At 40.0% G+C, this 27,052-nt stretch overlaps 1 protein-coding gene across 2 annotated transcripts in view; it reads left to right on the plus strand.

Moving 5' to 3' along the window:
• The first annotated feature begins 2,143 nt into the window (after nt 1-2,143).
• The window catches only part of E2F5 (E2F transcription factor 5), a 29,621-nt gene continuing 4,712 nt past the window's right edge, over nt 2,144-27,052 (plus strand). Inside the window, exons 1-6 of one of the 2 annotated variants that reach the window (XM_060115601.1) lie at nt 2,144-2,622; nt 22,655-22,764; nt 23,658-23,819; nt 25,118-25,161; nt 26,417-26,481; nt 26,935-26,994. In XM_060115601.1, the coding sequence (XP_059971584.1) occupies nt 2,398-2,622; nt 22,655-22,764; nt 23,658-23,819; nt 25,118-25,161; nt 26,417-26,481; nt 26,935-26,994 (666 nt within the window). In that variant the 5' untranslated portion in view covers nt 2,144-2,397. The remainder of the gene's footprint in view (nt 2,623-22,654; nt 22,765-23,657; nt 23,820-25,117; nt 25,162-26,416; nt 26,482-26,934; nt 26,995-27,052) is intronic. The other variant, XM_060115602.1, reaches the window with a different exon arrangement.

Consider the following 27,052-nt stretch of genomic DNA (forward strand, 5'->3'; position numbering starts at 1 on the left):
AAATGATATATTTTATTATTTTTCATTGTGTTATTCAGTGTTTCTCAAAGGGGTGACTGTGTGCATGAGAATTACCTGAAACTATCTGTGAAGAAATGCAGATTCCCAGGTCAAATTCTCATATCAAATGCTGATTTAATCTATGAAATTTGGAAAAAAAGAATCACATTTTTAACAAACACCATAGATGATTTTTCTCCTTAAAGTTTGGAAGCCACTGGTGTAAGTAATTTGTAGTTTCTCTGACAGACATAGGATTTTGAAGTCTAACTGACATAGCTTCTAACTTGTGAATGTGTTTTAGTTGAATCCTACTGAGTTTAAAAAAATGAAAAATTAATTGTGAAAAACACAAAAATATTGCAAAATAAATTTAAAATGACCTATTAGCATCATTAATAATAACTGCTTTGTAGAAAAACTTAAAAAACAAATTAAAAAGAACAATTAAAAAATTACCAAAATAGTTATTATGATTTAATACTACATGCTATGGAATGACTTGTGTCTCCCCCAATTTCATATGTTAAAGCCCTAACCACATTTGGAGAGAGAGCCTTCAAGAGGTATAGGTTTAGACGAGGTCACAGAGTGGGGCCCTCATGATGGGATTAGCGCCCTTCTAAGAAAAGACATCAGAGAACTTGTTTGCTCTCTCTCTCTGCTATGTGAGGACACAGAGAGAAGGTAGCTGTCTGCAAGCCAGGAAGAGAGACCTCACCAGAACCTGACCATGCTGGCACCCGAACTTCCAGACTCCAGAACTGTGAGAAAATAAATTTCTGTTGTTTAAGTCATCTTGTCTATGGTATTTTTGTTATGGCAGACCAAGCTAAGACACATATAAAAAAGTTTTTAAAAATAACAACTTTATTTTTATCAATTCCTGTCCCTGCATCTATAGCAGAATGTTACCACTTCAAATTAAAACTAAAACCTCCTTAAGAAACACTATTGTATTTATTAATTCTATTAATTTATTAATAATAAATTAAAACTAATTTGCAAATTAATTTAATTTGTAAAATAATGATTTTTGTTAATGCCAAATCACATAGCAGAACCCATTTTGAGATAACTTAAATTGAGTGGTTTTATTAATTGAATTTTTCATGTTTAAAGAGTTTTAATTCCAAGTTTTGCTTATAGAGTTCTTTGATTAAAATAAAGGTTACCTGGTTATTAATGAAGTTCTGTACCTATGAATTGGAAGCATAAATGTTTTGTTATAAATGGTGTGTCCAGTTTTACTAGCTAATGCTGCTGAGTATTTCACTTCATTCCAGTGACGCTTTTTTGCTAGTTTATTGTTATTTTAAATTTAAAATATTTCTTGCATGAAACTTTCTTGATTACCATCATATGGAATTTTCATTCACCTAATATTTATTGAGCATCTACTATAGTCAAAGTGTTGTGTGTGACACCAACTCATTTAAAATTTAGTTCTGACTCTAGAGAGTTTGTAATCAAATGAGAAAAAACTTTTACCCAGATCTGTGTGCTATCTCATTTCCCATCAATAGTTTGGGGTATCACGGAACACAAGAACCTGTGGGTGCCTAATATTCTAAATAACACAATATAATTTGGTTCCAGTAAGGTATTAAGAACACTGTTCTAAATGCAGGAGATCTGGAGTCCAGCGGCGAGTCTGAGCAATTCAGGACCTCTCCCTCCACACCCCAGTATCTCTACCTATTACTCCATGATTCTGTTTTTCCTGTATTTCGAATCCAAACAGATAATCTATGGAATATAACCCTGCATTTGGTCCGAGTCACTGAAATATTTGCAAAGGATCCTAAAGCTCGAAAAGAGCACACAGCCGAAACCGCCCAATGAAGGTAAGTGACCGAAGGCTAATCTCGTGTGGCCCCACGGACCCAGCGGCTCAGAAATTGATGGCCACCCGGCAGGGTTTTTTCCTTCCCTGAAGCCCGTTTTTCCTCCCGGCGTGGCTGCGGGAGGTCGCTGCTCCCGGGGGCGGTTCGCCAACAGCAGGGAGTCAAGTGTGAAACCCAGTCACCGACGCTGCCCTCCTCCCCGCTTGCCCCTCCTTGCTACAGAAAAATGCGTTTCCAAGCAACGGCGGGCCGCGGCGTCACTTCCTGCCATTTAAACTCGGGTCCCCACCCCTAGCCGCCCCTTCTTCTCGCTTCCACTCCCCCTCCCCTCGATCGTAGGCTTCCTTCTCGCGTCCCCAGGCTCGGGGAGGGGGCGGAGGCCCGGCGCGCCGAGCGGCCCCCAGGCGGGTGGGCGCAGAGCACCTGTTGTTTGCAGGAACCCGCGACCCTTCGTCCCGCCCTCGGCGGGCGGCGACGGCAGCGGCCGCCGCGGAGCCGACCCGGCAGGTGGCCGAGCGCGGGGGCCGCACCACCGCGGCGCGGGGACGCGATGGCGGCGGCCGAGCCGGCGGGCTCCGGGCAGCCGGCGCCGCAGGGCCAGGGGCAGGGCCAGCGGCCGCAGCCGCCGCAGTCCCAGGCGCAGCCCCCGCCGCCGCCGCCTCTTGGGGGCGGCGGGGGCGGCAGTAGCAGGCACGAGAAGAGCCTGGGACTGCTCACCACCAAGTTCGTGTCGCTGCTTCAGGAGGCCAAGGACGGCGTCCTGGATCTCAAAGCGGTGAGTGCGGGAGGCGGGTAGGGGGCGGACTTCTGAGCCCGCGGTCCTGAGAGAAGACCACCCCCTTGTCGCGTGGGTTGGGCGGCGCGGCGTGGACGCGCATCCCGAGGACCGGGAAACCCGCGAGCAGGGGCCACGTGGCCGGCGCCCAGGCCCTGGACGCCGGGATGGGGGAGGGACGCGGGACCAGGATGGCCCGGACCGACCGCGTTAACCAATGGGGCCCGGCGCTGCGCCGGGCTCTCGACAAAGAGCCCAGGAGCTCGGGCGCGCCCGCGTGGCTTCAGGCTCTGGGCGTAGGGACCCGAGGGCGACCGAGTGTCCTTGTTGCTCCGCGTCCACCTGTGGCAGAGGCGCAAGGGGTACCCGGGCGCTTTGCCCCGAGACACCCTTGGGATTGATTTTACTGTTGGGAATTGATGGTTTTAATAGGCGATGCTTGCTGAGACCGTGTTTCGGTTGTTTAAAACGAGCAAGCAAACAAAATCCAATTTTGCCACCTCTTCTGGATGACACACACACAAAAAGGTGAACTCTTAAGTCCTCCCCGTTAAAACAATAATAGTAATTTTAAAAACCTCTTCCTTGTGCACTTCTTTTCATCATCCTGATGGTTAAGAGGGATATTTGACTTAATTTGGTATCTGATATAAATTTCTAAAAGCGAGATTTGCCATCACACGAAAAGGGGGTGTTTTATAATTTTCACCCCAAAAGATGTAAGCGCTCAGTACACTCTTTCCTGTTTCACGAGACCGTGTGCTTCGTCTTTTACTACAGTTTGGAATTTTCAAACAGCAACATGCATCAAAAGCTGTTCCGTTAAACAAAATGACTTAACTGTTCAAGGCAGGACTTGGAAGGATTCCACAGCGCTGAGGAACAGCGCTGTGATCACACTTGAATTAAAATTCAGCCAGCACACGCAGTTTAAGTAAGAAGTAAAGCATTAAAAACAAACAAAAATTACTAACGAGTCAGTAATCACTGCAGAGGATTGGTCCCAGCACCTAGGGTAGGGTCAGGACCACCTTTCGTAGCTTGAGAGTGTGACTGCAATCATCAGGGCTGTGCCTAGAGTAACAGAAGCAGCATCTGAGCAGGAGAGCATCTTTTAGTTCTCCCTGACTTAAACTCACAAAGGCCAACTTGATGGCCTCTGCTAGGGGCCCTCCTCTCAGTGCAGTGCAGGGGGTGAGGTATTTCTTTGAATGCCATCTCCTTTCCCTGGGTGTTCAGTATGTGATTGTTGAATTATCTGAATTGTTCTAGTTTATACAAATGAGGCACGATGCACATATTTTGCATTTCCGGAAGTAGTTTCTACTCCCTTCTTTTTGCAGTGTTACGTCAAAAAATGTTACTCCTAGAATTTTCCCACACCCTTGGAAATTCTTGTTCTCTTTTTTTCCCCAACCAGCTCTTTCCTCCCTACCTCCCTCCCTGAAAGTGCTTTACGGCATATATAGTATTTAAATTGTTGTGAACTAAATTGGATTCTGTTTAAAGAATTTCACAGGAAGTCATGAGGTCATCAGTGAAAGCCAGGGATGTTACAAAGCATAGCTTGCAGACTACTAATTCAAAATCTAGAAGTTCAGTTGTAGCCTGTGACTTCAGTAAGGAATCAGGGAAGTTTGGGATTTTCCAGATGAAACTGAACTCTGAGGGCTGACTGTGAGGGCTTCTGCAACTTGCCTTGGAATATGGTGGAACTTTGCCCTTGCTTTCCCGTAAGTCCTTTGGCTTCTTCCTGCTTCATCTGTGGCCACATTTTGCTGTCCAGAAGTCACAGAGGCAATGAGTGGGAAATGGAGTTTAATATATCATAATAACATTGTTTCATCCATCCTTTCTTAAAAGTTCAAAGGTTTCTGCAGTGACATTAGGTCTCATTATATTAATGACATTTTAGTTGTAGAGAACAGTTTGAGTATCATTCTTTTTCACATATATATGGATATATATCATTTACATATGTTTACTTATATATATGTGTAAAATCTTATATTGTAAAAATCTTATATTGCAATCTTTCCAATGATGTTTCTTATTGTACACCGTAGTAAAAGATCATAAAGACTTTTTCTGACATGTTGAAGATGGATTAACACTGACAATTATAAAGTTTCTCTAATTTGAAATTATAAAATCACATTTTTTTCTTATATTCTTACTTGGGGGTGGTGTATTTCAGCCTAAGTTATTGGTACTTTTGCATTATACACTTGATAATTTTTAAGAGGCAATTAATGAAACATCATTTTTGTGAATATCATGAATATAAAAAATAGCAACCATCACATCCAAATACCTTAGATATCTGTAAAATATCCAAACCACTTAGATGCTGTTTCTTTTCTAACTTGTGACATGTACTACTGAAGAATAAGAACATAATGCTGTGTCTTAGTGATGCATTTCTTCTTAGTAATTTAACTAACTGAGGACATAGCTTAACAAAACAAATTCTAATAAAGCTGTTCTAGTATAATTTAACAGTTAGGAGGGAATGGAAACACCTTGGAGCTGGTTTGAGAAATTTTTATTCAATATCTTTCTCTTACACCGCCATGATATAGCCTCATTTACAATGGTGGGAGTGGGTAGTTACTCTCTCTTTATTCTAGTGAGATGACAAGTTATGTCATGGTCCTTTCCAGTTATGTGGTTTGCCAATTTATGCTGTTAGTAGCTGACATTTATTGAGAGCTTAGTATGTGCCAGGCATTTAACATATATTAACTAATTTTATCATCCTAATAGTTGAAATTTGGACTTACCATCCCCATTTCACAGAGGAGAAAATGATAGGTTAAGTAACTTGCCCAATGTCACACAGTAGAAAGTCACAGCTATGACTTGAAACTAGACCATATTTTCTTATTCTCTGTGCTATACTGACTTTCAGTATTCCTAAAAAAAATTAATTTCTTAAATTTTTCATCTGTGTAAGGGCATGGAATCTTTCTTGTAAAGAAAAATGCATGATTATTTTTATACTTCTACTCATGGTAGAAGAGAAGGTATTGAGCTTCTGCACTGAAAATGAGGATATTGATGACAAATTCATATTGCTTCACAAATTAAACTAGGGTTCTATTTTTATAGAACTAAAAATTTAAGTAAGTTAGGATAGTCATGACTGTCTATATATGTTGTTTTGAAAATTCCTATTAATTTATAACTGAGTTTCTAGATTTGCCATTTTGATTCCATCTTCAAGTTTTTAAAGTATGCTCAAGATTCCTTATCTTGTTTATTATAATTGTTCAAGTTATCAATTTCCTGAACGATACCTGGATTAAATGATAAAATATTTATGGTGTTTCTTATCTCACAGGTCCCTGACTCATACCCATTTATGATTAGCTTATTAATACACACAGTGGAATGAATAAATAATCTAAGGTCTTAGTTTGTGATGTCACAGAATAAAGCAAGGATTATCCTAAGGAGAGAGATATGGGTAGGAGAGCCAGAACTTTAGTGCATGCTTAAAAATTCTCAGGACAATTTCACTTCTGAGTATATACTCCAAAGAATTGAAAACAGGGTCTTGAACAGTTATTTGTATACCTATGTTCATAGCAGCATTATTCACAATAGCTAAAATGTGGACACAACCCAAGGGTCCATCAACAAATGAGTAGATAAGCAAAATGTGGTATATACATATAATGGAAGATTATGCAGCCTTAAAAAGGAAGGAATTTCTGATACATACATAGATGAACCTTGAATACATTAAGCTAGTCACAAAAAGACAAATGCTGTATGATTCCACTTTATGAAGTAACTGGAGCAGTCAAGTTCATAGAGACAGAAGGTAGAGGAGTGGTTGCTGGGGGAGGAGAGAATGGGAAGTTGTTGCTTCTTGGGCGTTTGGGGCTGAATTGTGTTCCCTCAAAATCCATATGTTGAAGTCTTAACCCCCAGTAGTCAGAGTGTGATTGTATTTGGAGATAGAGCCTTCAAAGAGATGATTAAGTTAAAATGAGGCCACTAGGGTAAGCACTAAGCCAATCTGACTGGTGTCCTTGTAAGAAGAGGAAATTCAGACCCACAGACACTAGGGATGCCTGTGCACAGAGGGGAGCCCATGTGAGGACACAATGAGGGAGACCATCTGCAAGCCAAGGAGAGAGGCTTCAGAGGAAATCAAAGTCGCCAACACCTTGTTCTTGGACTTCAGGCCTCCAAAACTGCGACAGAATAAATTTCTGTTGTTTGAACCACCCAGTCTGTGGTATTTTTATTATGCAGCCTAGCAAACTAATACTGTGTGTACAGAGTTTCAGTTTTGCAAGATTAGAAGAGTTCTGGAGATTGGTTGCACAACAATGTGAAGGTACTTAAAACTACTGAATTGTACACTTAAAAAATGGTTATGATGCCAATTTTATATTATGTGTATTTTACTGTAATTAAAAAAATAGGTAAAATAATAGTGCAGCACCACTGCATACCTAATAGAATGGCAAAAATCCAAAACACTAACAACACCAAATGTTGGCGAGAATGTGGAGCAACAGGAACTGTCTGTCGTTCACTGTTGGTGGGAATGCAACATGTTGCAGAAGTTTCTTAAAAAACTGAACATACTTTTACTGTATGATCCAGCTGTCACACTAGTGACTTGGTATTTACCCAAAGGAGTTGAAAACTTATGTTCAGACAAAAACCTGCACATGGATATTTATAGCAGGTTGATTCATAATTGCCAAAACTTGGAAGCAACCAAGATGTCCCTCCGTAGGTGAATGAATGAATAAACTATGGTACATCCAGACAATGGAATAGTATTCAGTGCTGAAAAAAATGAGTCATTACCATGAAAAGACATGGAGGAACCTTAAATGCATATTACTAAGTGAGAGAAGCCAGTATGAAAAGGTTACATCCTATATAACTCCTACTATATAACATTCTGGAAAACACAAAACAATGGAGACAGTAAAAGATCAGAGGTTAGGGGAGTAAGTTGAACAAATGGAACACAGGATCTTTAGGGCAGTGAAACTACTCTGTACAATACTATAATGGTGGATACATGTATTATACATTTATTAAAACCCACAGAATGTACAACACTAACAGTGAACCCTAATGTAAGCTATGGACTTCGGGTGGTTATGATGTGTCAGTGTAGGTTCATCAGTTGTAATGAATGTATCACTCTGATGAGGGATGTTGATAGTGGGGGAGGCTGTGCATGTGTGGGGGCAGGAGATTTATGGAAAACCTCTATTTTTTTACTCAATTTTGCTGTGAGCCTCAAGCTACTCTAAAAAATAAAATATATTAAAGATGCATATATAAAGCTTCTCTGGATACATCTATTCCAGGGTCTAATTATTAAACATCTGTTAAATACAAGATGCATGACCAAATGGGAAAAGAAAATTCTTAGGAGACTAAAGCTCTACAACACTAATAAAAATGATTACTAGTAGCTAATACTAAGTGACTGGCACTATGCCAGATGCTTTACTTGTATTAGCGCATTTAATCCTTGTAACAAAACACTAAGGGAGATATTACATCTCCATTTTGCTGATTAGGAAATTGAGGCTTAATGAGGTTATCTGGTTATAGCCAATATCCACAGTAAAGGAGATAAGAGCCCAGATAGTCTGATGTCAGAATTGATGCTATGCTAAGCAACGTGTACCTACCTCTGAAGTTCTGGTATGATGTGAAGAACAACTTTTCTAGAGAACAAGAAAGTTAAAAAAAAAAAAAAAAAAAAAAAGCCAGCCATCTCGTTTTCCAGTTCTGGACAGGATAAATGGTCATATAGCTAAGACAGTACTAGTGAGTGCTTGGTCTTGATTCTGCCACTTAGCAGCAGTGTGTCTTGGGCTTGTTCCACATCCTTTATATCTTATCATTAAAGTGGAAGGAAGAAGAAGGGATGAGCCACCGTAAGTGGTGGCCGTAGTTGTGAATCGAGAAGCCCCAGGCAGATTTTATTTTTGTGCTAAACTGTACAGTCTCTCCACCCTCACACTTCAAGAAAGGTGGTGGCCTAAAAGGGACTCCACCAGCTTTCTCAATGTGTAGACCAATGGTCAAATATGTCAGCATCTTCTGGATCTTAAAAAAAAAAGATTCTAATGTCAGACCTGGGAAATCAGCTTCTGTAGGGCCAGGGAGGAGCCTAGGAATCTGCATTTTAAATACATACCCCAGGTGGTTTTGATACCTACTGACATCTGAGAACCATGGAATGAGCTCTACTGCCTCTTCTTTTTCAATCATATTATTCACGCATCAAAAAGAACTGTTCTGGTAGTAGAAGGAATTAATGTCAAACAGAGTTGACCCTTTAGGAGTTCACTAAGATTGATGAGAGCTACTCTTGGGAAAATGTTAGAGGCTAGGGATGGAAGAAATTCCCCATTTAATTGCTCTGGAATAGTCTCTGCCCATGTCTGAATGGCAGCATTCAAATCTTACATTACTAATTAAGGGACCTAATTTCTAGTGGAAATGAATAAGCCTTGAGAGTCATTTCTATAATGGAATAAAGTAAAATCCACTTTTACAGTAAAATTCTGTTTTACTTACAGGAGAAGAGGAAAATTATCAAATTTTTAAATTTTGGATTTAATTTTTAAAAAAGAGCAAGATCAGTGCAACTGTAGCTAATCTTCATCATTTGTGTTCCAGGGGACTGAGCAGGGAATGAGATGATGCTCAAAATGATGCGAGGGCCTCCATCACTGGGAAAGATTGTTTCCTTGAATGGAGAGTATGTGTAGGCAGGACTGTAGACATTTTAGGAAGATTCTCACAAGGCTAAGAGTAAGGAGTGTCTAGTTGAGACCCTCAGGTAACTGAGAGATTTCATTAGCAGAGTGCCCAAGTATTTTAGTTGAGCTTTTGCTGATTTTTTGCATCATTTTCTTTTTATAAATATGTTATTAAAATTTTAAAGGTAACTTAATAGACTAGAAGTACACTTTGAATTGCTATCTTACAAAGGGAAAAAATAACACAGAAAGCGTAACAAATCCGTAAAAAAGGATGAAAATATAAAAGCATTAAAGCATAATATACGGAAAACATCAAATAAGTAATAATTGAAACCTGCTGGTTTCTCCAGTATGCGAATGTATCCGATTCCTTTTTCTTTTTAATAAAGTTGTTTAGATGAAAAAAATTCAGGCATCCATTGTGTACAAGAAAAGCACCAAGAAAGAAAAGGACTCAAAAATTTTAAATTGAGGTATATCAGGCAAAGGGGAAGAGAAAGAAATCAGGAGTGAAAGTACTAATTTCCAGAGAACGTCTACCTTAATATCAAGTGCACTCAATGGTATGAACTGATATTTTTAAGAATGAGATCATAATCTAGGGATGAATCATAAAAGTCGGTGTTTAAATAGTGCCTCTCAGTGTGAATCACACGTACATTTGTCTGGATGTGTGTATTATGTTATGCCATTTCTTTAGTATGGTAAGTATTGACATGGTAAATATTTCTTATAAATACATTTCTTTTAGATTTTGCCATTTGAGACTAACTTTCCCCAATTATTAGTCCATGAGTCTCCCTTTATGTCTTAAACTTAATATGTTTGTACAAGGGAGGGTATTTTTTCTGATTTACCTTTTTAAACTTAAAATGTATCTGTTGAAATAGCATACAAAGAGTAGAAAACTTGGAAAAAATTAATATAGTCCAGAATAAAAAGTACCCAGTATGCCACCACCCCAAGAGAGCCACTATTTTCAACTTTCAGTATTTCCCCAATTTGTTACACCTTTTCATAGCTGAGGTCAAACTTTTATTTTCCTAAATTATAAACATAAATTGTGAGGGCCTCAACTTAGATGTATCATATTATCCAGAATTCACCATTCTTTTAGGTTGGTACTGTATTAGTTGTTTCTAGGTTTTGTTCTATCTCATTCAATAAATATAACTTAACCAATGGGTGCCCTAGCCCCTTCCTTTAGTAGCTTACAGCTTATGGTTGTGGGGAAAAGTGAGGGAAATGGGAGTTGGACACTTTCACACTGTAAGGGGCTATGGAAGCACCTGCCGAGCCCTGGTGACCGGTGATGTGGGAGCCATTGACGGCTCCAGGGAGCAGTGAGAGTGGAGCTGGGACTAAGGGACTCAAAAAGTCAGGTGACATTGATATATGTAAAATTTAAGAATTTAAGGTCGTGTTGCTCCTCTACTTAGAACAACATCCAGTGCCTACAGCACCCTGTCTCTTCTGGGAGTCCTTCCTTCTAGCACACTCGCCCCTTCCATGGCTCCAGTTCTTCTAATGCTTCACACACCCTCTGCTCTCCACCTTATGGCTGCTGCACAGGCCTTTCCTTCTGCCTGGAGCACATTTACACACACACACACACACACACACTCACACACACTCACACACACACGCACTCACACACACTCACACACTCTCCCTTACTTGACTGGCCATTTCTCTAAACCCTCTGGTCTCAGTTTAAATGTTTCCTTGTCTTAGATGCTTCGTAGGTAGAATATGACTCCTGAAAGATACCCATGTCCTAATTCCTGGGACCTATGAATCTGTTCAGTTAAGGGGAATTAAGGTTAAAGTTGCTAATCAGCTGACGTTAAGATGGGGAGGTTTTTCTCTTTTTTTTGCGGTACGCGGGCCTCTCACTGTTGTGGCCTCTCCCGTTGCGGAGCACAGGGTCCGGACGCACAGGCTCAGCGGCCATGGCTCACGGGCCCAGCCGCTCCGCGGCATGTGGGATCTTCCCGGACCGGGGCACGAACCCGTGTCCCCTGCATCGACAGGCGGACTCTCAACCACTGCGCCACCAGGGAAGCCCGGGGAGGTTTTTCTGAATTATGAATCTGAGCCCATTGGTAATTATAAGGGTCTTTAAAAGTGGAAGAGGGAAGCAGAAGAGAGAGAGCCAGAGAGATGGCAGTATGGAGGGACTTGGCCCGATCATTGCTGGAGGAACGGAAACGCTAGCCAAGGAATGCTGCAGACTCTAGAAGCTGGGGCATCCAGAAGGAACACAGCCTTACCTTGACCCAAACTCAGTGAGACTCGTTTTGGACTTCTGATTTACCGAACTATAAGATAATAAATTTGTGTTGTTTTAAGTCACTACATTTGTGGTAATTTTGACAGCAGCCATAGGAAACTGATGCAGATGCATCTCCTGACTCTTCCTCTTAATCTAAAGTGGCTGAAGTTGATTCCCATTGATTCTGTTTCTCTGTTACCTGTTCTTTTCCTTAATACCCCTTATCACAAGATGGGATTGTTTCTTCATTTATTTATTTGCCTGTGTTCCCTTCTAGACCAAGTGCTCTGTGAGGTGAGGGACTGTGTCTTGTGTGTTACCAGTACTGATCCAGCCAGTCTGTTGTAAGCTTTCGACAAATAGAGTGGACGTGATCATATTTGAATTAGGAGAAAAGGCATTCCCAGCAAGACAGCAAGTGCCAGAGCCACGAGGCCAGAGAAAGAAATGGTACATTTGCAAAGCTATAAATTAGATGACTGTTGAATTTAGAGAATATGGTTGTAATTTAGGCAGGATTACAGGCTTGAACTAAGGTAGAGCAGTGGAAATATAAAGAAGTGGGGAGATAAGATGTTTCATTGTAGAAGTGACAGAACTTGGATGCTGAGTCTATAGGAAAAGGAATCATGGATGACTGCCAGGCCATGGCGTGGTCAGGTGAGTGGATGGTGGTGGTTTTCACTTAGAAATTATGAAAAGAGGAAAGGAATTTGGAGGAAAGGGAAGTTCAGTTCTGGGCATGCATGAGATGCCTATAGGCCATCCTTGAGTAGATATTTGGCAACCTGTGGGAATTATGAATCTGGAGCCCAAGAAGAAGACCAAGGCTACCAGTTTGGTCTGGAAATGATTGGTTTATGAGGTATGTAAGGGAGAAGGTTTAGAGTGGAAAGAGGACTAAGAATGGAAGTTGGGCAAACACTCATAGTTCAGGAACAACAGAGAAAAAGGAGACTTGAGAAGAAACAGCACGAGACTGAGGAGGAAAAACCTATGGGTTTTGGTGACGGCAAGGCCAGGGAACAGTGCTTTAGGAAGGAGAGAACCAGAGTCTAGTGCTGCAGAGGATACAAGACTTTGTAGTGTCCACTGGATTTAGCAACAGAGGTCCAGGAAACATTTTTGGCATTTAGACATTTTTGAATTATTTCTGCTTCTGATCATCTATACTAAAGAATTACTAGATCAAACGGTAATAAAAATGTAAAATCTTTGATGGATGTTGTCAAATTGCTTGACAAAAAGATGGTACTTATACCCCACTAGCAGCATATAATCATGACCAGCTACCTCACCACATCAGAAATAGCATTTTGCAATGGCTAAAAGTATACACCCTGGGTTCACATCCTGACTTTACCCTACCATTTCGGTGGCCTTGGGCAAGTTACTGAGCTTCACTTTCCTCTTTTGCAAAAATGGTGACAATAATAGTATCTATCTCATGTGATTATCATTATAGGAATGGCTAAAGTGAGTTTTTTTTTTTTTTTTTTTTTTTTTTTTTGCGGTATGCGGGCCTCTCACTGTTGTGGCCTCCCCCGTTGCGGAGCACAGGCTCCGGACGCGCAGGCTCCGGACGCGCAGGCTCAGCGGCCATGGCTCACGGGCCCAGCCGCTCCGCGGCATATGGGATCCTCCCAGACCGGGGCACGAACCCGTATCCCCTGCATCGGCAGGCGGACCCTCAACCACTTGCGCCACCAGGGAGGCCCCTAAAGTGAGTTTTGACTTTTAAAACACTTAAACAGTACCCAGCACATAGTAAGTGCTGTTTCCAGGTGTTTGTTAGATAAGTGATGGATAAATAGAATGAATCAATATTGGGTATTCTGATGTTTTCATATTCTACAAATTTGAAAGGTGATGAATAATAGTATCTCTGTTTTTTAAGTCAACTTTGTAAAGGTATAATTTCCACGCATTAAATGCTCCCATTTTAAGTGTACAGTTCGGTGAGTTTTGACAAATGCTTGTACCTGTAACCACCACCACAACCAGATGTGTAACATTTCCATCACCCAAAACAGCTCCCTTTTGCCTTCTCCCAGCCAAACTCCAACCTCCCCACCCCGCCAAACAAGAAATGCTCTGTTTTCTTTTCCATGGGTTAAAACGACCTTTGCTAAAGTTTCATGGTAACACACTCATAGAGTATGTGCTCTGGGTTTAGCTTCTTTCACTCAGCATGATGTTTTGGAGATTCACGCCCATTGTTACCTGTACCAATAGTTCATTCCTTTCTGTCCCTGGTTGGTATTTCGTTTTGTGGATATAGTACACTTTGCTTATCCATTCACCTGCTGCTCCCAATTTTGGGCTTTTATGAATATTCAGGTACAATTTTCTGTGTAGACGTATATTTTCATTGTTTCAATTTGCATTTCTTATTCTTTTGCTAACTCATTAAAAGTTTGAAAACTTTTTCAAGAATGTTAACAAATTTTTGGTGTGAAATTTATCTTTTGTCCATGTTTTAATTTGTGGTCTTCATGCTTTCTTTTATGTGAGTTTTAATTATTGAGATAGTCAAATCTTTATCTTTTCATTTTTATTTCTTCTATAGATTTGACATTTAGAAGTTCTTGGTGAAGGAAATTTTTGACATTTTGATGTATATACATATACGTGTCTGTGTGGGTATGTGTATGTGTATTTGAGACAGATGCCCCAGTTATTTGGGGGGGTTTAATCAGTTTTCAGAATAGGCCGCTGGTCACAGTTATGAAGAAGGTTGACATGAAAATTGAGTTTAACTCAGTCATTGGTCACATTCACCGTAATCCCTTTGAGATTTTTGGATTTATTTTAAAATCCACATCTGACTAGTATATTCTTCTTGATAGTGACAAGTCCAGGTATTCTGAAACTGTTGTTTATCCTTTAGATAATGAGATTTTGTCCATAGCTGAGTTTTCTGATTACCTAAGGGTTTATGTCTATTAATAACATTATTTCTTATAAAAGAACATTTAACCATTTTGGTTTGAAAATTTTCCAAAATGCATTACACATGTCTTTGTGCTTGATTTTATTCTTTTGGTAACTTGGGATAGTCATGATGAATATTATTTTTTGTATCCTTTGGAGGTGATAACCTCAAAGCTTTTCTAAGTATGTTGGATTACTGCCATGTCCAGTGACCTCAGCTTTGTCTGCTTCGTGAGTTTTTTATCCTTTCTGTAATTTCTGCCACATCCCTTGATTGCTGCTTAGGTACCTCGCCAGTGTCCCAGATGGTACTTCCAGTTTTCTTGTGGACGTTGAAATTAAATAGCCCCACTGTTAGGAATCATAGAAAAGAAGGAATAAATAGGATCCAAATGGCGTGAACTATTTGAGTAATAAAACATACCTTTTATATCTATTTTTGCCTCTGCAGAAGCCCTTTTTCCTACTTCATTGTGCTTGACTGTGTTCTGAAGTGTTACAGTTAGTGAGTTACACCAGATAAGTAAGTAAATGTGGTCTGTTACGTTCCATGATACACGTTTCAAAGAACAATGTTTTCTTACTATAGGTGAGAAATTGGATCTATAATAGTGATAATGGCTAACACGAATGTAATACTCGTGATGTACGAGGCACTCTCCTAAGTGTTTCAAATATACTCATTTAATCTTCACAACAACAATATCTTGACTTATCTTACAGGCTAGCCCGTGTTCCTAACTTCTATGTCACTTCTTTGGTTCCTAACTTCTAACCATCAGGATGATAGAAAATGTGCAGATACAAATCCCAGTGGTAGAATAGCAGATGCATGCTTAATTTTGCTCCTGTTTTAGAAACAACACATATGAGAATTACAAAGCACGCAGTTGGGGACTTAGGCAAGCAATCTCTAGAGCTGAGTTTCAGCAGGCTTTTCCTACTTCAATAGATATTTTATCAAGTATCTTCTTTTTTCTTCGGAGAAATCTTTGGTGACTTGAGTCAGGCAGTACAAATGAAGTTTCTTTTCAAAAGTTTATGCAGAGTTTATTTAAAAAAATTAAGAATTAGAACAAATATAAAGCTTATGCACTTAAAAATATCATATAGAGTAGTAGTTAGTTTGAGGTAGTGAAAGCACTGCAGATTTTTTTAGGAGAGATTTCTTCGGGGGAGGTTTACTCATTAAAACACTTGTGTGCTTAGCGCTGCTTCTGGAGGAAGCCCTTTGTAGCCTTAAAGTAAGTTATTTACTTTTTGGGTATTTAATTTCCTTCCTGATGTAACATCCTCTACAGATGCATTGAAAGCAGGCAGCAGCCTCCAGGAACTCTTTCCTTTCTTGCCCCCACCTCCAGTAATCTCTCTTTTTTCAGTCTCTTGTAACACTTTGTCTCTACTTTACAGGACTGTTTCATTCTTTCATCCTAATTCTTCCAGGTGTTAGCCATGGTCCCGAAGACTTAGATATGCTTACAGTTTTTTTGTTACTGGTTATTATTATTATTATTTTTTTTTTTTTTGCGGTACGCGGCCCTCTCACTGTTGTGGCCTCTCCCGTTGCGGAGCACAGGCTCCGGACGTGCAGGCTAAGTAAGCGGCCATGACTCACGGGCCCAGCCGGCGGCATGTGGGATCTTCCCGGACTGGGGCACGAACCCGTGTCCCCTGCATCGGCAGGCGGACTCTCAACCACTGCGCCACCAGGGAAGCCCTGGTTATTATTTTTGAATAAATAAATAAGTGGAAATGAAGATCTCTGCCTTTCCAGACCATTTTATACACTCTAGATGGAACCACCTGCAGACTAGTGGTACTCAAATTGCTACTCAGTGCATTTGTATAGCTTGGGAACTTATGACGGTCCACCAGTCTTTTAAAATAATAGAAGCCCCTTTGAAGGTGTTTTGCCACAAATTTATTTCATGAATATATAATTAACGCCAGGTTCCACCTGATTATCCATTAGCCTTCTGAGTCTGTTTCCTATAAAACAGGGAGAATGATACCTACTTTACAAAGCAGTTCTGAGCATTAAGTTAGATAACATCAGTGAAAGATCCTATTACACAATTATCCAATTACTGGCTTATAAATGGTTCTTCTTAACTGTGGGTTGAAATCAAACATTCTACATCTCAATTCTCTTTAACAGTGTTTGAAATTAGCTAATAATCTTTTTTTTTTTTTTTTTTTTTTTTTTTTTTTTTTTTTTTGCGGTACGCGGGCCTCTCACTGTTGTGGCCTCTCCCCGTTGCAGAGCACAGGCTCCGGACGCGCAGGCTCAGCGGCCATGGCTCACGGGCCCAGCCGCTCCGCGGCACGTGGGATCTTCCCGGACCGGGGCACGAACCCGTGTCCCCTGCATCGGCAGGCGGACTCTCAACCACTGCGCCACCAGGGAAGCCCTAGCTAATAATCTTACCATGAGATAAAGCAACATACCATCGAGCACAGTTTTTTTTTTTTTAAATTCTCATTAAAATATTTCATAGGCAATCTTGGTGTATTACCTGGGGTCCTTCCACCTTATATTCAGGCTCCCATCACTTGGGCATGTCTGTATGCATGTGTATGATGTTTTGTAGTGGTTTTTTTTTTTTTTTTTTTTGACCGTGCCGTGCAGCATGCGGGATCTTAGTTCCCCGACCAGGGATTAAACCTGTGCCCCCTGCAGTGGAAGCGCAGAGTGTTAACCACTGGCCCACCAGGAAAGTCCCTTGTAGTGTTTGTATTGCACAGTTTTGATTTTTGGATGTGGCCCTCCTCACTGTAATGTTAGTCTCTGTAGCACAGTAGCTAAGACATTGAGTGCACGTGTGTCAACAGTTGTTGTCCTGGAAGAGAGTAAAGTAACTGCTTTACAGATGGAGAACCTGAAAGACAGGATGTTTCCAGAGTTACTGTGTTTATGTCAGCCCTTTTGAATGAAGCATCAGGCTGCATCGGAAGAACATCCTTGAGCAAATGAGCCACCCAAATAAAGCTACCACATAATCCTAATCCTAACCCAAATAAAGCTACCACATAATCTCTCTCCCTCCCAGAATTAACACTGGTCTTAGTGGACTCATTTGTTCAGGTGAAGGGGTGGGGCCAGAAAATTCTTAAAGCCCTTTTTAGCACTTATATGTGATCCCTCTCAGCTCTTAGGTTTTATTTGACTTGTCCACCTCTTAAAAGCACCACAAGTTTTAATTTTGTTCCACCTGTGGATATCAGTTTGTTCACCACTGGTGACATATTTTTAGAAAAGAGTTTAATATTTGGAGGGGAGATCTGTGTCTTTCAGAGGGTTATGTTTGTTTTTCCTGAAAAAATGAGCATCTAATAGATGCTTCCCTATGGCTCTATAGGTCAGGTCCTAAAATAATAAATGTAAACTTTTAAAGTAAATTTGATGCATACTTATGTGCATTCAACAGCCACAGTGCCAGCATGGGATGAGGATGCACCCATTTTGTTCTCTGCCTGCCCTTGACAACACCCCAGCCTTTCTGCAGGGCCGCAGGAAAATGCACAGTGATTCTGATGGCTCTCACTTTAAATTCAGGACCACTAACTTGAACAGGACCATAGTGGGGTCCAGCACTCCTTCTACACGACTTATTCTCTGGCTTTCCTAGATGAGGATTTCACACGTCTCCTCTCTCAACCACTAACCCCCCCCCCTTCACTCCTCCACTCCCACCTCCACTGATGAGAAAAAAAAAGCAACGAGAAGGAAGTGTCTAACCTCTCCCCTTACCTTATCTACTATCGTACCCACAGCTCCACTTGGGCACTCTGAGCTTCAATTATTAATATGCCCTCTTATTATGTAAGGCTGATCCTCAGCTAGTCTGATTCACATCCTCCCTTGCCTACTTACTGCTATTTCTTTAGTGGTTGCCCCTTCTCTCTCCTGCATCATGAATTATCCCTCTTCCCCCTTTACTGGCTCATTCCTATCAGCATACTTGCATGTTGAAATTGCTCCATCTTTAAAAGAAAAGAGAAATGAAGGGGAAAAAAAAACTTCCTGGGGAAACCCCACAATTCCCTATAGCTACTGCCACATTTCTGTTCCTCTTTGCAGCAGAAATCTTCAGAAGAGCTGTCCACTCCAGCTTCCCTTCCACTCTTGTCCTGGAATCTCTCCATGAAGGCTTTCTACTCCACCACTCTGTCAAGACGGCGCCGACCAAGGTCACTCGTGATCTTTCCAAAGTCTAATCCATGGATCAGGTCTCAGTGAGTCAGGTCTCCCTGCCAGCGATACTTAACGTGGTCACTCTTACAGTCTTCCCTTGGCTTCCAAGACCCCACTCTTCCTACTTCTCTTACTTCAGTGGCAGGTTGCCCCTCATTTCTCAGATCTTAAATACTGGCAAACCCCAGGGTTGGCCCTTAGACATCATCTCCTTCTATGCTCACCTCCTAGGTGAATCCAGTAGGTTCCATCCAGTGTCCTAAAATGTCTTCTTTACTGATGGCTTCTGAATCTGTATCTCTAGCTTGGTCTTCTCCCCTAACCCACACACTCCCAATGTCCAGTGGCCTTCTTGATTCCTACCCCGCTGGAAGTCAACATGTCCAAAGCCGAGTTCCTGATTTTCAGTGCCCCAAACCTATTCCTCCTGCAACCTTCCTCATCTCCAGTTGCTCATGTCAAAAACTGAAGAGTTACTCTTGATTCCTTTCTCAGGATCACCTGCTTGCTGTACCTTCAAAATAGATCCTAAATACCGTATATTAACGCATATATATGGAATCTAGAAAAATGGTACTGATGAACCTAGTGGCAGGGCAGGAATAGAGACACTGACGTAGAGAACTGACTTGTGGACACAGTGGGGGAAGGGGAGGCTGGGACGAATTGAGGGAGTAGCATTGACATATTTACACTATCACGTGTAAAACAGATAGCTAGTGGGAAGCTGCTGTATAGCACAGAGAGATTAGCTCGGTGCTTTGAGACGACCTAGAGGGGTGGGATGTGGGGGGGAGGGTGGGAGAGAGGCTCAAGAGTGGAGGGGTATGTGTATACGTATAGCTGATTCACTTTGTTGTACAGCAGAAACTAACACAATGTAGTAAAGCAATTATAATCCAATAAAGCTGTAAAAAAGTAAAAAAAATTTAGAAAGCTCTAAAAAATATAGATCCTGAATCTCACCATTTCTCACAGTCTCCACAGCTACCCCCTCACCCAAGCCATGGCCATCTCTTGAATGGACTATTGCCATTGCTTTCTCATTGGCTTCTTTTCTTTCACCCAGAGCAGCCCAAGAGAACCTTTGAAAATGTGGAGCCAAATCATTGTGTGCTCAAAGCCTTCCAGTGACTTTCTGTTTCACTGGGGGTAAAAGCTGAAGTCCTTACAGTGGCCTGCAAGACCCCAGTGATCTGGCCCCTTGCTACCTCTTCCACGTTATCATCTTCGTCTCCCTGTCTCTGTGTGTCTCTCTTCCCCTTCCCCTTTCTTCCTCCTCTCATTACACACCCGCTTCCCATTCTCCCTCTCAATCACTATTCTGGCCACACTGGCCTGCCCACCTTTCCTTGAAGGACCTAAGCATCTCCCACTTCAGAGCCTTTGCACTTACTGCCAGGTGTTCCCAGGGGTCACTTCATTCAGTTCAAATGTCGCCTCATCAGGGAGCTCTTCTCTGAAAATCCTGTTAAATATAGCACCTTCCTACATGCATTCCTCCTAACATAATTATTTGTACATTATTAACTCCCCTCCCTCTCTTGAGGTCAGGGACTTCATTCTGTCACCACTATATCCTTAAGACCCAGACGAGCCTGGCACCCCGTGGGTGCTGAATGAATGAATGAAGGTGGTGGTGATTCATTGTATGATTTTATTAAGTACAAAGGTCTTGGATTACTTAATAAAACTTTAAGAATTCACACGCAACTTTTAAAAACACTACATAAAATATGATAGGTTCGTATACATGCAAAGTCTAACTTACTCATGATCTCTTGTTTCAACCTGTATTTGATACGAGGCAGTTACTTACCAATATTTAAATTATGCAGCAGACACTGTGCTGAGATTATCCAGTTTCATCCCCACAATTCAGCATGTGTTGTTATCCCATTTTCCAAAAAGGAAGTGAGGTTTAATGAGTTTGAGGCCAACTGAAGACAAGGAAGTGGCAGGGCTGGGGTTGGATCGTGGTGTGCCTAGCTCCAGAACCTGACTTCAGAAGGATGATACGGCTGCTAAAATAAAAGCTTCCTGGAGATCCTTTTTAATGTTGGTCATGTATATGTTTATATATTTAAATAGCAAGATATTTAAGAAATAATGCTTAGTTTTGGAAATCAAGTATTTAATTTTATAATTGTTAAGCAGTAATAAATTATAAATGAGATACTTTTTTACAAATTTTGAGCTAAAAGTGAGATCTCATGGCTCTTTGCCCAGTGACCTAGAATAGCTGTGTGATCTGGTTCATACAAACATGTTAATACCCTACCTGGTGAGCTGTTGCTGTGGTTGTGACGGCTTTTGTGTGTGAGTCCGTAGCTACGGATAACACAGAGCTGGCTTGGAGTGCTGTGGGCTACTTCTCAAGAAGGAAGTGAGACATGAATTCACAACTTAAGATTTTACAGTTAGCTTTTCAGTAGATGATTGCTCTTCAGAAAGACAGCCTCACACTCAAGGACAGAAACTCTGCGATGGTAGGTGAAACAGAGGAAATTGCTAAGTACAAGGAAGAGGATATCAATGAAACAATGCCTAGTCCTCTTTTTCATTTTCTCGTTTTCTAGAAGAGATGGAGCCAAACTCTAGTCAGAGTTGGGGGTTCAAACAGCCTCACGCTCTGGTTTTTCTCCTCTCTACCACTTCCTACTTACCCTCCTGGTCCACCGTTTGAGGCATGAATCCCCTTCCCGAAGGCCTGCGTGATTGGACAACAGTAACCTGGTATTTTTGGTAACACAACGACTAGATTGATAGAACCGACATTTCACTTATAGGTTCCACACGTCTGTGAAGCAAGCAGTTGCTGTTGGTTGCACATGCTCCCTGTGGAAGGAAACAAAATGCTGTCCTGGGTTTTTGTAGGAGGTACCTTTTTACAGAATCAAGAAGGTAGTGATGCCCTGGGGTAGTTGGTAACTAACTATATGAAACGAAATCTTGTACATATGTACTGAATATTGTCAGTAAGGACATAAATGTGTTTTTTCATTACTACCATGAATCTTAAAATGTGACTCCACATCCAAGATAGTCTGTTGTCTAATCCACTCTGAAAAAAAGAGCTGTAAGGTAACCTCGTCTTAGAGGTTCTGTTTGTACTATTGGGGAACAAATGTCAGACATGTGAGTGAGAACTAGTTAGAAGAACTGCCCAGCATTCCTCAATTCATTCATGACATGATAGCATTAATTATTTTCATTGGTCTTACCTAATGTGAGTGAAACTACCAAGCTTTTGTGTTTGCTTGTACCACAACCTGTGCTATAGATTTTGATTTCTTGTAGATTTTATGCTTTGTGTTGGGATGGCATGATCATTCCTCTCTTTTCACTGTGAGTTTACAAAATGCAGATTGTGTATTTCAAGGTATTACAATGTGTGTATAATTCAGAATTTTCCCCCAAGTATCTTGACTTCATTATTTAAAAGCTGCTGACATATAATTTTTCAAAGTTTTAAAAAGTAATTAAGGCTGATTTTAGACAAGACTGTTTATGAACAGAGAAGTAAGATAGGAAGTGACAATTAGCAGTGCCTTTTCAGGATTAGCCCATAAGGTGATATGAAGTATTCTTATTATGTTCTTTAATTTTTGTGGGCTTCGTGTCACGACCTCTTCAATTTTTTTTTTTTTTCCATTCCAACATCTGCTGGCTTTTAAATGGAATAATTTCTTTGGTATTTTCAGTGTTTGAGGGTTGATTTGCACATACCCAAGCAGCTGACTGGGTCAGATTTAGGATTGGGCTCTCATGCTGTGACCTTAATAACCAAAGCCTTTTTGGCCTTAAAATACGAAATGTAATTTATTTCATTGTTCTTTCCTTTTTTTTTTTTCTTTTTTTAAACAGGCTGCAGATACTTTGGCAGTGAGGCAAAAGAGAAGAATTTATGATATCACCAATGTCTTGGAGGGAATTGACCTAATTGAAAAAAAGTCAAAAAATAGTATACAATGGAAGTAAGTTACAAACCAGTACTCTGTTCTAAAACCTTTGTTTTTCTTCTCAGTGCTCTGTAAGATCTGACCTTTCTACCATTTGCCTCTCTGAAGGCCTCTATTTCAGCCATCTACTCTAGTCACACCAGCCCCACCTGTGTCCCTGGACACACCTCTTTGGACTTCTGTATGTGTCACTTCTATGTTGGGATGTCCGCTTGCTCACTCCACTGTTTAATTTACACTCTTAAAATTCAAATCTTAACTTTCTCCCTCAAGCTACTCATTTGGTACACACTGCATACTGCTTTGTATTATTAATTCCTCTCTGCTTAGGTATTTATCTGCCCACCTAATATAAACTCCTTGAAAACAGGAACTGTGTCTTATACACAGGATTATGTACTTTGTAAATAATGGTTAGTTGAAATGCATGTTGTCATTTGTTAACTGTTGGATGTTTGAGTGTGATAAACACTTTCTGTTCCACAAATTTGTCCCCTTTAGCCTTAATTTTTTGGTTTATCTTAGCCAAAAATCCCACCAAAATATATTAAAAGGCTATAATGTGTATTACCAGCATCTCAGTCTATATAGTGAGACTTCCAGTGTGACAATTTGACTTTGACATCCTCTGGTGCCTCAGTCACCAGCCTGACCTTCTAGAAGACAAAAAGCACACTAGAACATGTTGAGAATTTTTGTACTTTGGTTGTTCTTGGCAATAAATTGTCTAAGCAAGCGTGTTCAGAGGTATATGGTGCTTAAATTTTCCAAGGATTTTACTGCTTGATTTTTAGAAGAGTGTAAAGATTTTTGTCTTGAATATATTCAGTGAGTTTTACTACTACAAAAATTAAGTGATGTTTACCTGGGTCTGATACTGGGGATATTAATTCTCATATGTTTTTAAGAGGTGTAGGTGCTGGCTGTAATACTAAAGAAGTCATAGATAGATTAAGATACCTTAAAGCCGAAATTGAAGATCTAGAACTGAAAGAAAGAGAACTTGATCAGCAGAAGTTGTGGCTACAGCAAAGCATCAAAAATGTGATGGACGACTCCATTAATAATAGATATCCTTTTAAATAAGCTATACGTATACATAATATCTATATTCTTTCAGTCTGAAGATCAGTTACTTTATTCTAGTGTTTTTAGAGAGTTCAGTTTTGCAAGTGAATATAACATTTTAATTTTATAATTCTTCTAATGATTTATACTAATATTTTAAAATTTTTACCTTTTTAAGTTATACAGTGCATCAGTTAGCACCATTACTGTGTTGCATTGAGAAAACAAATTCACCTACATTCAGTCTACCCACTGATAGGATGTAACATGCTAGCTAAAGTGTGCTTAGGGGGTCTACGAATTTGGAAGTCATTGTTAAGTGCATAGACTCACTTAAATCATTGTTCTGTACTTAAATCATTCAGTGTTCTGAAGTAGTAAAAATTCAGCAACTCTCAAAGTTTTGAAAAATTAATTTTGGTTTGAAAATGAAATATTACAGGCCTGCAATCAGTCCAGGATACATTCTGCCTAATATTAACCCTAAGACAGTATTTACTGGAGGGTGGGGTTCCAAGGCTGGAGTGTCTATTGTACTGGGGGGAAACATCATTATTGATATACTCCATGTGTTTCTTACAGTCATTGTGTTCTCTTAGATATCTGTGACTCTCTTGATTTGTAAACTTACCTGTAGTCATATGGAACATTTTAACTACAGTTATCTTGTACCACCTCTTACGAACTTTTGACTAATGTCTACAATTTATTGTTCGTGTTGTCTTATCTTTGGTGAACAAGTCCATGATCTCATTTGTTATTTCCTTTCTATGATCAGAACTCCTTAACAGTTTGATAATAATGGGGTCTTCAACTGTGCCTTGTGGAACCCCAAGATTCAAAAAGCATTGAACTAGTTGATCATGCACTTTGCTGCACTGCTTTCCAAGATTGTGGCCACTCCCAATTCCCCAAACTATGACCCAAGAAGATTCTCGATGCAGAGGCTTGTATAGTTGCTCTTCACTCCCACTGAGAGCATCCTTTTTCCCATCAATATCCTTCCCCCTGAAGCTCCAGTCTCCATGAGGAATGTGTTTTCCATCTCTCTCCCAAGCGTTCTCAATGACAGAGAAATCAAAAGTGGCTTCTTCTTAGAGCAAAGGATGGACACTTCTCTTATGGACCTTTATGTGATTGTCTTTGCCTTTTCAGACCAAAGACTTGTGTTCTTTTTCATCTGACCATATGTGACAGTCCCTTCATGCATTTGGTCATTTTATTTTGGTCTTCAGATTTATTATCTTAATTTAAATGTCTAGACCTTGATATAAATGTTTCCTTAACTCTATGACAGTACATTTTCCTATGTAACTCATGAAGACATCTGTAATTGCTTTAATGGTAAGTACTGTTAGTAAATTTTTTCTTACATTCTTCCTTTGATCAACCTATTTAGTGTAACGTGATTCAAAATTCTCCATGCACTCACCCTAAGTCACTATATTCAGGACTTGTGGACATTTTTGGGTCTCACTCTACAGTGCCATGTGTTGATAGGCTGCTTTCATTTCTGTTCCCATGACAATAACTGCTTTTCCCGGCTTTCACTTCATTGCCCACATCGGTAGGTATAAACAATGTGTGGGAGAGGCACCTAAGTCAGAGAGCGATTAAGCAACAGCCTCAAAGTCACAGAATCACAGAGTCAATGACTAAACTTGAACTAGAACACGGCTCTCATTGGCACTGTTTATGAAAATATATGTAGCAAGTGTGCTGGTCACAAATGGAACCCAAAGAAAGCATGAGGACAGAGTAAGGTTTATCCATTTTATAATCAGGAAAGTTATTCCTCACCCTATTCCATCCCCAGCCTCCAAGTTTTCCCCTTAAGATGACAATATATTAGTAACTAAAATGGGGGATGGGGGCTCATTTCCATAATATATATAAGTAAAATTAAATTTTGCATACAGATTTGTATTTAATTGTGCATGACCTATTAAAAAAGGACAGTCTTGTGTCATGCACATACAAAAAATAATCTGCCGAAAACCTTGCCAAGTGGAATCTTTCATCTAAGACTACGTTGGTAATATATGTGGGCTTATTGCTCTACTTTGCCACCATATTTCCCAAGTTTTCAAGGAAAGTTTGGGGAAGTATTTTTAATCTTCAACTCAGCAGAGACTGCTGTAGAATTTGGCTTCAAAAGTAAGTTCACTTAAGCTTAAGATTTCACTGTATCATACCTAATCTCTAGTATCTCCAGTCATTTAAGTAGTATAAATACTTCAACTAAACAGTGTTATTTAACTAAGGCTAAAAGGTTTCAGGAATCTCAGACTTGACATGAGATTGGGTGAAAGCAATTTGTTTATGAGAATGGAGCTAACACATTTAACCTGTTCTAAGGTCTAACACATATATTGCCTCATTTAATCCTCAAAAAAACCCCTATGCAGTAAGTTATATTGCCTCCATTTTACAGAATTAAGAACCAAAGCCCAAGGTTACCTAGCTTGGGATTCAAATCCAAGCATTCTGACTCTACAGCCCACACTCTTGGCCACCCCACACTCTGGGCCACTGTATTACAGGATCAGTGGTATTTTCTAAAATGTAAAAATCTTTATTTCTTAATTTTTTTGACTAGGTGATACACTTTTGGCCATTCAAGCACCTTCTGGTACACAGTTGGAAGTACCTATTCCAGAAATGGTATGTATGTAGGATAACCTTTGTTAAAATGGATCTACTGTTCCAAGAGGGACAAATATATTTTCTTTAGCTGAACATGAGCTAATTGCAAACACTCACGTTACTGCTTTTAAGGTGTCTGTTTGAAAGTACTGATATCTGAATTTAGATGTCTTCAGTACTTTGGTAAAATTATGGAAGTGACTGAATGAATCACTTAACATTTTACTTTTTTTTAAATTTGATTTTATTTGAGCTAGAAGACATCAAGGAATGAGTAATGATATAGTCAATAATCTTAAAAGATCAGTTTGACTATATCTATAACCAATATAACAATCCTGAGGAAGAAGTTCACTTTAAATATCAACAATAATATATTGCTTTAAATTAGGTCTTTTAAAAAACATTTTCTGGCTTATTGAGTCAGAGATATTTATTGACTCTATGCTAATATAAATTTCATGATTTTAGTTTTCAGATTCAAATTTCCTGAAACAAACTGATTTGAAAACTATAACAATCAAAAAAGAGGTAGAAAAAATTACTGTTATCACCTCCCTCTCTTCTCCCAGCTATTCTAGAACTTTGT

Source organism: Mesoplodon densirostris, chromosome 13 (genome assembly GCF_025265405.1).
Source record: "Mesoplodon densirostris isolate mMesDen1 chromosome 13, mMesDen1 primary haplotype, whole genome shotgun sequence".
In the NCBI taxonomy this organism is placed as follows: domain Eukaryota; kingdom Metazoa; phylum Chordata; class Mammalia; order Artiodactyla; family Ziphiidae; genus Mesoplodon; species Mesoplodon densirostris.